The sequence below is a fragment of the Atractosteus spatula genome, chromosome 25 (genome assembly GCF_055471065.1).
Source record: "Atractosteus spatula isolate fAtrSpa1 chromosome 25, fAtrSpa1.hap1, whole genome shotgun sequence".
Lineage (NCBI taxonomy): Eukaryota > Metazoa > Chordata > Actinopteri > Semionotiformes > Lepisosteidae > Atractosteus > Atractosteus spatula.
Window position 1 is genome coordinate 7,601,040 of NC_142730.1, and position 11,468 is coordinate 7,612,507.

General features: G+C 47.3%; 1 protein-coding gene across 2 annotated transcripts; it reads left to right on the plus strand.

Moving 5' to 3' along the window:
- The first annotated feature begins 1,447 nt into the window (after nt 1-1,447).
- LOC148815278 (Golgi phosphoprotein 3-like) lies at nt 1,448-10,053 on the plus strand. Of its 2 annotated transcripts, none has more exons than XM_088905765.1 (5): nt 1,448-1,501; nt 3,506-3,699; nt 5,558-5,689; nt 6,159-6,273; nt 7,156-10,053. In XM_088905765.1, exons 2-5 carry the CDS (start codon nt 3,523-3,525, stop codon nt 7,581-7,583), a joined length of 852 nt encoding a protein of 283 aa, XP_088761891.1. In that variant the 5' UTR covers nt 1,448-1,501; nt 3,506-3,522; the 3' UTR covers nt 7,584-10,053. The 2 variants fall into 2 exon arrangements, with proteins under 2 accessions (XP_088761891.1, XP_088761889.1); XM_088905763.1 differs by having other exon boundaries at nt 1,464-1,602.
- The last annotated feature ends 1,415 nt before the right edge of the window (nt 10,054-11,468 follow it).

An 11,468-nucleotide genomic window follows, 5' to 3' on the forward strand; every position in this document is an offset into this window, starting at 1 on the left:
TACCAATCATGGCCTCCTAATAATCCCCATCTCTGAACTGGCTTCATCACTCTGCTCTCCTCCCCACTGAGAGCTGGTGTGTGGGGAGCGGACTGGAGCATCATCCAGGTGGGGCTGCACACTGGTGGTGGTGGAGGGGAAGCGCTTTGAGTGGAGTGTCTAGAAAAGCGCTATATAAGTGTGAGCAATTAATTAATTGAATCTGAGAATCAAGAGCAAACGGGGCAGCCTTGTGAAAATATATCAGAAGGTCACTGGATCTCCCCCCTCTATCGTACACATGTTTTCCGTAAAGCAAAATCCATCTGCGATGATCCTTCACCCCCCTTGTTTAATAACTTCCAGTCACTCCCATCAGAACGCAGATACCGACTCCCCAACTCCGAAACCAACAGATTCCAGTTCTCATTCATACCTGCAGCCCCCCGCCCGGGGATAATAAAGACTGGTGAATTACTAATCTGTGGGAATTAAAGGCATGACAGCCAGGGGGCGCCGTGGATTCCCTGATGCAAGCGAATCTGCCGTCAAACTGAAGCCGATCCACGTGGTCAGACTGATCCTGCTGGAGACACAGGTGCTCATAGGAAGGAAATTAACTTTTGAAAAAGCTTGCGCTTAACTGACGCGTCCAGCGCAGGATCCTGCTGGCGGCAGATAATTACCACGTTACGTGAAGTGAGTCGAACACGGGTTTTCACGTTTTCTTTGACATGAGGTATATGCACTCGCATGCGGATACGAAGCAGAACGCGGTAACTGTGCTTGTTTATTAAAAACAACCTCCCATTTTACACTACCCGAGCCATTATCCTTATTATCTGCAACACATCAAAATATAATTGTATTACGAACGAATGCCATTCTGTTAGACAAAACTAGTTCAGCATCTAACTCATCTGATCTTGGTTGGGCGTACTGGCACACTAAGAGTGAAAGCCCTTTTCTTCAAAACTTCCCTTGTCTTAATACCTTCCCTCAGTTAAATACCAAAAACGTATATTTATTCTCAGCTGTGCTTTCAGCCAACATTTTTTTCCGGAGCATCATTATCACGGCTAGCCTTGCGGACACCTGTGAGCTCACTCTCAGATCTTATTCTTTTATCAAACTGTTTCGAAGATCCCAAAGAAAAACGAGATGAACTTGTGATAGTATTAAGTAAAAAAAAAAGACGCTGAGAAAACACGTAATCCTAAAAGCCGTTTCCTTTCCTTTTAACATATTTCTGATTCACCAATTTATCGTTACCTTATTGGACATACATTTTAAACTCTTAATTCGATTACACGTCGAACTTGTCAATCTCTTCCTGGGAAAAAAAAGCGGTGGGCGTCTCTTACGAGTATCTTTATCAACTATTGGGCACCGTTTGACAGCTCGAGTTATGATTGGCCGGATTAGTTTCAAGGGGCGTGTCATCAGGGTAACAAGTTAGGATGCTCCCCTCCCCTCCGAGTAACAGGAAGTTTTCTGTTTACTTTGTAACTCTGTGAAGTAGGTAAGTTATATGGTTTTATTTCCAGAAAAAAATAAAAGAAAATAAACGATTTTCGTAGCAAACCAGTTCAGGAAAAGACGCTTCGAATGAACGCAACAGCAGTAAGTAACCACAGAAAAATAATTATTTTGTGATTTTTTTTTTTGCGGTTCCTGGACAAGGAAGTGCTTGTGCAGTATTTTGGAAACGCATTTGGCAGTTAGCTCTGTTTCTTTATCGACGTAGCATTAATTGATAAAAAAAGAACACGAAAGAAAAATGTAAGTCACCCCTGAAGTTTCGGTGGTCGGTTAGGTCTTTGAATACCTTTGTCCCTGTAAAATAATTATTTGTTGAAAAGGGAGCGTTTCCTATACACCTGTATTAAAATAGACATGTTGGAACGAGGCGAGGCGAGTTGAGTAATCCGCATGATCAAATATTCTTGTGAAGTTGTACGTTCGTGACCGAGCTGTTGGTGGTTACGTAGAATGAGCGTTTATGATAACGTTACCAAAAACACACGACTTGCAGTTATGCACAGAAATATCTTATTCATTCTAAACTCCGTAAAGGGGAAATGCTTTACTATCGTTACTGTCATCGAGATCTCAAAGCGTATTTAAATGGGACTGTATTTTAGGGTGGAATGAACCTGTCGATTATGAATTCGGAACATATTCCTTATGGATCTTTGGGGTTCCAGAGCAGCACCTGTATTCCAGACTGGGGTTTCAATGTTATTTTTGCATCGGTAACCATTTTGTAGTACCCACACTTAATCCAGTTTACACGCAAGTCGAAACACAACCCGAAGCAGGGAAATGAACAAACACAAAGCGTGTCCAGTAAGGAGAAGTCAAGCGAGTCTGGGCGGACAGCGCGCTGTTGAGGGGACGCTCAGCTTGGAAAAATGAGCATCCCGATTCTCAGAATTTGTATATATTATACTCTAAATATTTAAAGACGCTGTATCTGGAACGTGTGGCGTTTATAAAATGAGCAGCTCAGGGGGAAACTATGCGAACACGCTTCTGTTTGTCTGGTAACCAACTAAAACATTGCACCAATGGTTTATTGAATCTATCGTCTGGTAGTGTTTCTAGTTGCCTCAGTTGTTAAAGACTTCGGAATAAAATAAGGCAGGTGATTATTCAATCTTGAGGAGTTTGTGCGGACTGGTCAGCTGGAGAGAATCAAGAGTGATTCCCTACTGACCAGCACAGACCTGGGAGTGATCCCTGACTGGTCAGCTGGAAAAGCTGTAGAAGGTTGGGAGAGATTTCTAACTTTAAAAAAAAAATCCACGGGATGTTTTGATGTCATCAGTGCACTCAGCTGAACTGTCGCATAAATTGACCCCTCCACCCCCCACACACACAGAAATTTAAATAGCATTGATGAGTTAAAAAGGGTGTCAGGAAAACATACTGAACTGTTCTTGCCTTTCAGGCTCGGACATAGCTTGTGGCTCGTAACAAATTAAGGTGTTCCAACGACTATGCATTAAGGATGTTTTCTCTTCCAGAAGGGAGAGCTTTGCTGAGGTATTTCATGTGGGAAATAATAGGAGATGTCTGCGAGAGACCATTATAGGATCTGATGTCATGGTGTGAAACAGTCCTTTCAGAAAGTCTCAAGATCTTATTGCTCAGGGCAGGGGGCTTTTCTTTAAAGGCCAAGCTGTAAGGACACACCTGTTGTGTGAGACTGTGCCATTCCAGTACAGCAACTCCCAGAAGTCTTTGTCTGAACCTAAATCACTGTAATGCACTTTAGGTCTGTAATGAAAGAGGCACCTGGAGTTGTGTGACTGATGTAATGTCTTTGAAGCTGAGCTACAGGTTCCTATTACGTGAAACTGATCAGACGACCCAAAATGCAAGGTGTGCTTGGGCTCTGGTAGTTGCTCCTGAGATGTTGCTCCTCATCCTATCAGACTGGATCCCCAGAGTGTCCAACTGCATGTGCAGCACGAGGACCCCGACGGCAATGGTCCCTTTATGTGTCCGTTTGCCCTTCCAGGTGGGCCGGCCGGCAGCATGAGCACGTTGACCCATCGGAATCGGCGCTCGGAGGTGGTGGAGAAGCGGAGCAACAGGGAGGAAGCGGATCGGGAGGATGCCCTCGAGGAGGAAGAGGAGGACAAGGATGACTCCAAGGACCTGAGGCTCACGCTCATGGAGGAAGTTTTGCTACTGGGAATTAAGGACAAGGAGGTACTGTATCCTTTACCAAACATCCACACATGGCCACACCCACACGCATACTGGCCACACACACACACATACTGGCCACACACACACGCATACTGGCCACACCCACATCACTCTGGACCACACCCACATCATTCTGGACCACACCCACATCACTCTGGACCACACACACATCACTCTGGACCATACACACCACTTCTAGCCACACCCACATCTAACACAACCATGCCCATGCACAGTCACACCCACACATGACCACACCCCCACAATCATACTCAGTCACACCTTCACACATGGTCATTCCCACCCACCCACAATCACAAACCTATCCACTCAGTAGTGCTTTTGGTAGCTCCAGTACTGTAAAGTGCCTAAAAGTAAAGTTAGAAGAAAACAAGATGTTATTCTGCTTCACCAGTAGAATTTGCCTTCTGTGGTACATAAAACCCCCAATGGATTAAAATGATATGGAAGTGGATGTACACTATGCATGTCTTGTTTGTAGACCTGTTCTTCTGAATTGGGAGGACAGGGACAGGATCCTAATTTTAGCACCTTGTCTGCCAGTTGCCTGACAGGAGCCAGTCATTGCTTTTGCCCAGCGTTCTGAAGTTTCCCTGGCTTGTCCTGACACTCTCTAAGCCAAATATTTCCCAATCAGTGTTGAACACTAAAGAGTGCAACAGAGCTGGTAATGACCAGTATCATCCAGACGGGTAAACCCCAGCCTGTAGGATTCATCCTTCTCTCCTGCCAGGCGTTATTATATTAGTTCAGGTGGGTAGCTGCGTCAGCAGGCATAGGCTGCAAAGGAACAAGTAATAAGTTTATTCCAGGCTGAAAAAAAGAAGAAAGAAAACACAGCGTTTTGGCCCTGGAGCCTTCTTCCGGTGTGAGCATTATTATATTTGCTTAGCTACTAGGAAGCCCCCAGATGTGGGTTATGGGTTGGAGGGGGGGGGGGGGTCATAACTAAGTTTGGTCTTTGTGCACGTTTAAAATGACCCAGCTGCATTCTTCACACAGCTTGAAGCTGTCAGACAGCCAATCCCAGGCCTAAAACTCTTTACAAAATAGCACAAGGCTTGTCCTGTTGTATGAATTTTACATTGCAGCTATGCCATATTTGGAAGTGGACTGTGGTACATCGCACAGCTTGGATAGGCATGGTCAGCCGCTACAGACAGTGGAAACCAAGGGAAATCTGGGGTCTGACCAGGACAGAAGCTGGAGAAAACTGTCCGTAGTCTCCAGCAAGCCGCTAGGTAGCTAGTGAACCCGAGTGTAGTTCTAACAGGGCTTGGACTGCAATTGTGCGTGTAACTGGCTGTGCAGCTGTGCTTGTTCCTGACTGTGGCTCAGCTTTCAAAGGTTAAGGACTTTTTTTAAGGAGCTGTAAAAGGGTGGGGTGGGATTGGGCTTGTGCAAGGTGTTGTAAAGCATCCTGTAAAAGCCTCTCTGTGTCCTGTTTCCACCCGGCTGACGCGCAGTTTTTTTTTTTCTTAAGTCAACTTCCTGGAATTCAATACAGATTAAAAGAGAGAAAGAAACCGTGCCCAGGCAGAAAAAGAGAATCCTTTTGAGGAGAAAAACAGTTTCCCCGCTTCCTGGAGCAAACCCTGGCTAGGTATGGGTATTGGGGCTTTTAAAAAAAGTGAAACGTAGTTTGTAAGGACAGTTGGTATCCGGCTCCTGTTCCCTCCAAATTCCGGTGTCACGGTGCTGCAAGAACTGGGCTGGGTCAGGCTTTTGGACGGCACGCTAGCGAGGTTTAGGAGTGCTCCCCAACATCCTTTCCTCTTGAGACCCAGGACTGTCGCAGGGTGTGGTCAATGCGTGTGCTGTGTGACCGTCTCCCCAGGGCTACACTTCCTTCTGGAACGACAGCATCTCGGCTGGACTCCGCGGCGCCATTCTGATCGAGCTGGCCCTGAGGGGGCGGATACAGCTCCAACCCCAGGCCATGAGGAAGAAGAAACTGCTGGACCGGAAGGTGAGGCCCGGATTGAATTCGCCACTAGCGCCCCTGAGGGAATCGGTCTCGCACGCCAAGAGCTCCCAGACATAGAGCAACGGTAGACGACAGTGATGCAATGCAGGAACAGAAGAGAAAAAAAAAAACATGACGCAAAACGACGTTCAACAAAAGCACTCAATCAGAACTCTTCCAGGACCACAAGTTTACAAAATAGGCAATTAGTTTGTCAGGAGTCTAAAAATAAGAAGAATAATAATAACAACATCCCTACCTGTAAAATCTTTTCGTCATTCAACAATGTCTAAGTGAAGTAAATGCTCTCTTAGCCTTTGTACAGGAGATCCGGTACCTTCTCCCAGAGGGTAGGAGAGTATATTCTAAAAATATAAAGTATATATTCTTATCAGTGTGCTGAATGGATTTTATTGGGTTTTCTTGGATAACGCTGGATCCATACCCAAACCAACCCCACTTGCTTGTCCAGGTGCTGTTAAAGTCCGATGCCCCAACAGGAGATGTGTTGCTGGATGAAGCCTTGAAGCATATCAAAGTCACTGAGCCCCCCGAGACCGTCCAGAGCTGGATCGAGCTCCTAACAGGTACCAGAAACCTTCTCTATCTCCCTGAAGACGCCTTCTTAGATCTCCTATCATACGGCAATGCCTTTGTACTCGGGAGGAAGAAATATCCTCTCCATTCTCTGACGGGCGCATTGTAAACTTTTCAAGATTCAGGTGTAGAGGAAAGGATTTTTTAGGGCTGTTTCTTTTTCACAGCACAAAAGCCTTTGAAAGTCATCCTGCTGTGAGGTTTGCGATCGTGATTTCTGCACCCTGTGATTTCTTGGGACACATGTGACTATGCCCTACTGTCTTATGGTCACATGATTGCTGCAGTGGGCTGTTTACATGTTTATGTCCTGGTGGCAGTCCTAACAAAGAGGTAGAAAACTTTAGGGTCGTCAACAGGAACCGCTTCTTTACACAAAGGGTGGTGGGTGCCTGCAACAAGCTGCCCAGCTGGGTTGTTGAAGCTGATTCCCTGCAATCCTCAGACAACTGGATAAGAACCTTGGATCAATAAACTATTAGTAACCATGTGAGCAAGACAGGCTGAACGGCCTCTTCTCATTTTTAGACTCATGTTTTTCGGGGTTGATCATATGAGATTTTATTCCGATATCTTAATCCTCTTGGTCACACAAATACAGATCTAACTTTCTGATTGTTGTGCTTTAAATCCCACACTTGCCCTGTGTGTGTCTGCCCCTGCCCCCTGTGTGTGTCTGCCCCCTGTGTGTGTCTGCCCCCTGTGTGTATCTGCCCCCTGTGTGTGTCTGCCCCTGCCCCCTGTGTGTGTCTGCCCCTGCCCCTGCCCCCTGTGTGTGTCTGCCGCTGCCCCTGCCCCCCCTGTGTGTCTGCCCCTGCCCCCCGTGTGTGTCTGCCCCTGCCCCCTGTGTGTACCTGCCCCCGCCCCGCCAGGCGAGACCTGGAACCCCCTGAAGCTGCACTACCAGCTGCGGAACGTGCGGGAGCGCCTGGCCAAGAGCCTGGTGGAGAAGGGCATCCTGACCACGGAGAAGCAGAACTTCCTGCTGTTCGACATGACCACGCACCCCGTCACCAACGCCACGGAGAAGCAGCGGCTGGTCAAGAGGGTGCAGGAGAGCCTGCTGGAGCGCTGGGTCAACGACGCGCACCGCATGGACCGCCGCCTGCTGGCCCTCATCATGCTGGCCAGCGCCTCGGACGTGCTGGAGAACGTCTTCACGGCGCTGCCCGACGAGCAGTACGAGACGGCCGTGACGCGCTCGCGGGCGCTGCTCGACGGCGACCCCGACGTGGAGGGCGCCAAGCCCAGGGCCTACGAGATGATCTGGGCCGTCATGGCGGCCTTCAGCAAATCCTGATCCTTCGTCCTCCTTGGGTTTTTTTTTTGTTCTTGTTGTTGTTGGTCTGTTAGGGTTGTAGAGGTTTTTTTTTTGGTCTAATTTCTGCAGGACTGTTGCAAAACCATGGAAAAATGGTATTGTGTGCGCAGGGAGGACACTAAGTCAGGGCCTTGGATTACAAATGGGTGGCTGATCAGTTTCCTTTAAGTGCACTCCATCTCCGTGACTGCATAGTAATATTTTATAGCATGAATGAAAATTTAATTGGGGGAGAATAAGCTTGGGGTCCTCAGATGGCCTTGGGTACCTTCAAAATCCCCTGACCCCCACCTTTCCAAATGGTATGATCCCAAGTGTGAGTGAGAGGATTTGAAATGGAGGGGGCCTTCAAGGTGATCTAGGCTGTCTTTGGAAATGCCCGTTTCCTTTTTTACTCCTTGTTCTTTCAGTCTTGCTGTCCGCCTTCTACCTATCACCACAAAAACAGAAAACTGAAAAAGTGCTGGGGTGGCAGTTGAATTCCTTAAGGTGGCTATTTTATTTTTAAACAGTTTTTTTAACTGCTGCCTGGAGGGAAGCAATGTGGACGCTCGCTGGGCAGTTTTGTGGCGCGGCGCATCGCGGACAGTGGCGACCGTCTTGTTCCTTTCTCCACGGCTGGTGAAAGAGATAAAGCACAACTTAAGAGGAAGACCGCTCGTACATCCATTTTACGGGGGCTTCTCTTTTGGAAGGGAAGGTGTCTGAAGGTTTGACGTGATTGTGATCTGGAAGCGCGGAGCATTGTGGGGCTCTGGAAACGGTCAGGGGCCTCAAAACCCATCGGGGGCTTCACAGGTGTCTTCTCTGAAGCCTGACACATTTTTCCTTCTGTACTAGACCTCTCAAAGCCTTGTATTGCAGAAGCTTTGCAAGGAATTGAAACGCAGCTCACCGAACTAAAAGCTAGATCATTTAAAAGGAAGGTTTAGAAGTTAATACTGATTTTTTTCTGTGGTAAAATCGTGGTAGAAAAGTAACTCTTGCCGGAGTGAAATGGGTGGCGATTCATTTTTGAAGAATCACGTAAACAGCTTTCCGGAGTTATTCAAGTCCCATAACCTCCAGCATCTTCAGCTGCTTCCGAGTCAAGAGTCTGTATTCTTGGGTGTTTTCCCCATCTGTTCAGAGCTGTATTTCTTTTTTTGTGTATGTGTGTGATAATTTCTAAATTAAAAAAAATACCTGCATCGTTCAGGGGCTCTTGCAGAAGGAATTACAAGAGGGGTGCCTTTACGTCCCCGGGCAGTGCCCCCCCACATGCCTGTAGGTCAATCATCCTATTTCTAGTTACTGTCTAGAATCTGTTCAAAGGGGCTGTCATGTAGAACCTTTTGCTGAGGTAGCTGATGCCCTGATGAGGGGCTTAAAATGTGTCTGTGGGGCTCTTTATCTGTTTCGAAGTGCAATAAAAAAAGGCAACAGTTCACCTGCTGTTTCACTCAAGGGAAATGGAAGGATTTCTGCGCCCCCAAGATGAACGGGGGGGTCCGGTTTCAGGAAGTTGGGGTTACACTTCAGAGCGGCGGGGCCGAGCCATGGGGGAGCTTCTCTTCGCTGAAGAGGAGCGTCAGTCGGGGCTGTGCTGTGTCCTCGTGGGTTTTTCGTGCTCAGCAGGATGAGCAGCGGACTTTCAGGTTTCGCTGGACGAGCAAGATCTCAGCGGGGATTTTGTCTTCGCTTTCTGGGTGGAACAGGTTCTCTCCACGTCGCTGGACTATTAACTCTTTCCGTCCTGCGGGCGGGGCTGCTGTGTCATTCCTCAAGGAACCCAGGAGAAAATGACTTGGAAGGGAGTGTGTGATTGCTAAGCAGGGCTGGCCACAGCGGTGCCAGACTTTCTAAGCCACCTGAACTAGTGCAGTAGTTCAGGAGCGCTTTGACAAAGCGGTAGCCTCCCTTCTTATGTTCATCATTGAAAGTCAAACGCAGTGGGGCTCTGTTACTGAGCTTGAAGTTACAGAATTTGACAGTCAAAATAATTTGGCAGGCAATAATTACCCCTACTTACTGTTGTGTCCACCTGTGTCACTAGATTGGGGGGTTCTCTGTTACTCTGCCATTCTTACGGATAGCTTATGGCTTATCAATTTGAGTTGTTTTTTCATAAATGAAGGTGGCTGTTGGCCCTCAGCTGCAGCAAGGACTGAGCTCAGGTTGTTTGTAAAAACATGACCCTTGAGGGTTAAGGGGGTTGGGAGTGTAGCTGTGCTCATCGGATTGAAGCCTGTAATCGTCACTGGACACTCCCCAGCCTGAAAGGTGTCTCTGATGGGCCAGGTCTCGTGACAGATCTGCTGCTCGGTGGGTGCGTGTCCACCTGGTGCGGAGAGTGGACTGTGACCGGACCTGCATACATGAGGCAAACAATACTTTGTCCATGCAGAAGCTACTGGTGTTTGTACAGGAGAATAATATGACAATTGGTAATAAAGGGAATTGGTGATTACTAGAGCTCCATTAATGCCAGCTCATTGACTGTTGATGCAGTGATTGTAAGCTATAGCAATAAATATCCATTTCCATGCTGTAGAAGTTCCAAACTGAAATTACACCCTCTAATACAAATGTGACCTGTTTTTCTTTTCCCTTTGTGTAATATTTTAGCACTTATTCGACCTGAAGTTCCTACACGTGCGGGCTATCGTGCTACCTCTCCCTTCGAGTGACTCGTACTGTAAGTGTTAAACCTGGAAGGGACAGTTGCCTTTTTTTGTTGGAAAAGGTTCAGGCAGCTCTTTCTTGCTGTCACCATTCAAGAGCCAACATGGGGTCATTGTGCAACAGCCTGGTTTGTTTGCATTCTACAGCAAAAAATGACATGACTGTGGCCAAGTCCTGGTGTGTAGAAGGGTGTGTTTACCTTTGTTTTGCTGTTTCGCAGGGGTAAATCTCATCTTTAAAATCATCTTGTTAAACGGTGGTGGGGATCCCTTGTAGACCAGCGTCTGCACGCTTTACTCTGCTGGTTTGCAAATCCACAGGCCACTCACCCGCTCACTTCAGTCATGAAGGACTCCCATCGGTCCAAGAAAAAAAACAAACAAGTTTTCATGGAACGCTCCCCACACACCAGCCCTCAGGGGGGAGTGCTGAAGCCAGTTCACAGGACAATGGGGTGGACACCCTTCCTGTTTTTGACAAGCATTTTGGTGAGTGATGTGCGGGCTGACTCTCACCCGCGAGTTGGGCAGGTGCGGGTTAAAAAAAAAAGCCAACCCATGCATCACTAATTCTGGGATTTTTAATGACCACAGAGAGTCAGGACCTGGCTTTTACATCTCATCTGAAGGACGGCGCCTTTTTTACAGTATGGTCTCCCCATCACTATACTGGGACATTAGGACCCACACAGACCACAGGGTGAGCATCCCCTACTGGTCCCACTAACACCTCTTCCAGCAGCAGCCTTAGCTTTCCCAGGAGTCTCCCCTCCAGGTACTGGCCAGGCTCACACCTGCTGAGCTCCAGTGGGGCTGCCTTCTGGGAGCTGCAGGGTGATAGAGCTGGTGGTTAATTGTTTTTTTTTATAAATTAGAATAACTGCTGTATTTACTCACTTCCTGAGAATTCGTGCTCCTCCCCAAGTCCTTAACAACCTTAATTAAGCCTTAATTAAAAATTAACAGTCACCCCTGCCTCCAGCTCCTCATCCCCATTGAGGTTTTCAGGAAGTCTCTACTGAAGTGAACTGACTAAGGGCTGCTAGTGTAGTGATCACAATCTGTTATTTTTTTTTCTGTGGTCTTTCTAAAGATCTGTATTTATTTTTGGAATAACAAAATGCTACATCTTCCTCGCCTTTACTTGTGCTTCCCAGGCCTGACCAGGTAGTTTTGGTGCACAGTGTGCGGAGCTCATACC

Coding starts and splice junctions, on each gene's coding strand:
- LOC148815278 (XM_088905765.1), top strand. CDS start 3,523: ATGAGCACGTTGACCCATCGGAATCGGCGCTCGGAGGTGGTGGAGAAG. Junction 5,690..6,158: donor AGAAACTGCTGGACCGGAAG/GTGAGGCCCGGA, acceptor TTGCTTGTCCAG/GTGCTGTTAAAGTCCGATGC. Junction 6,274..7,155: donor CTGGATCGAGCTCCTAACAG/GTACCAGAAACC, acceptor CCGCCCCGCCAG/GCGAGACCTGGAACCCCCTG.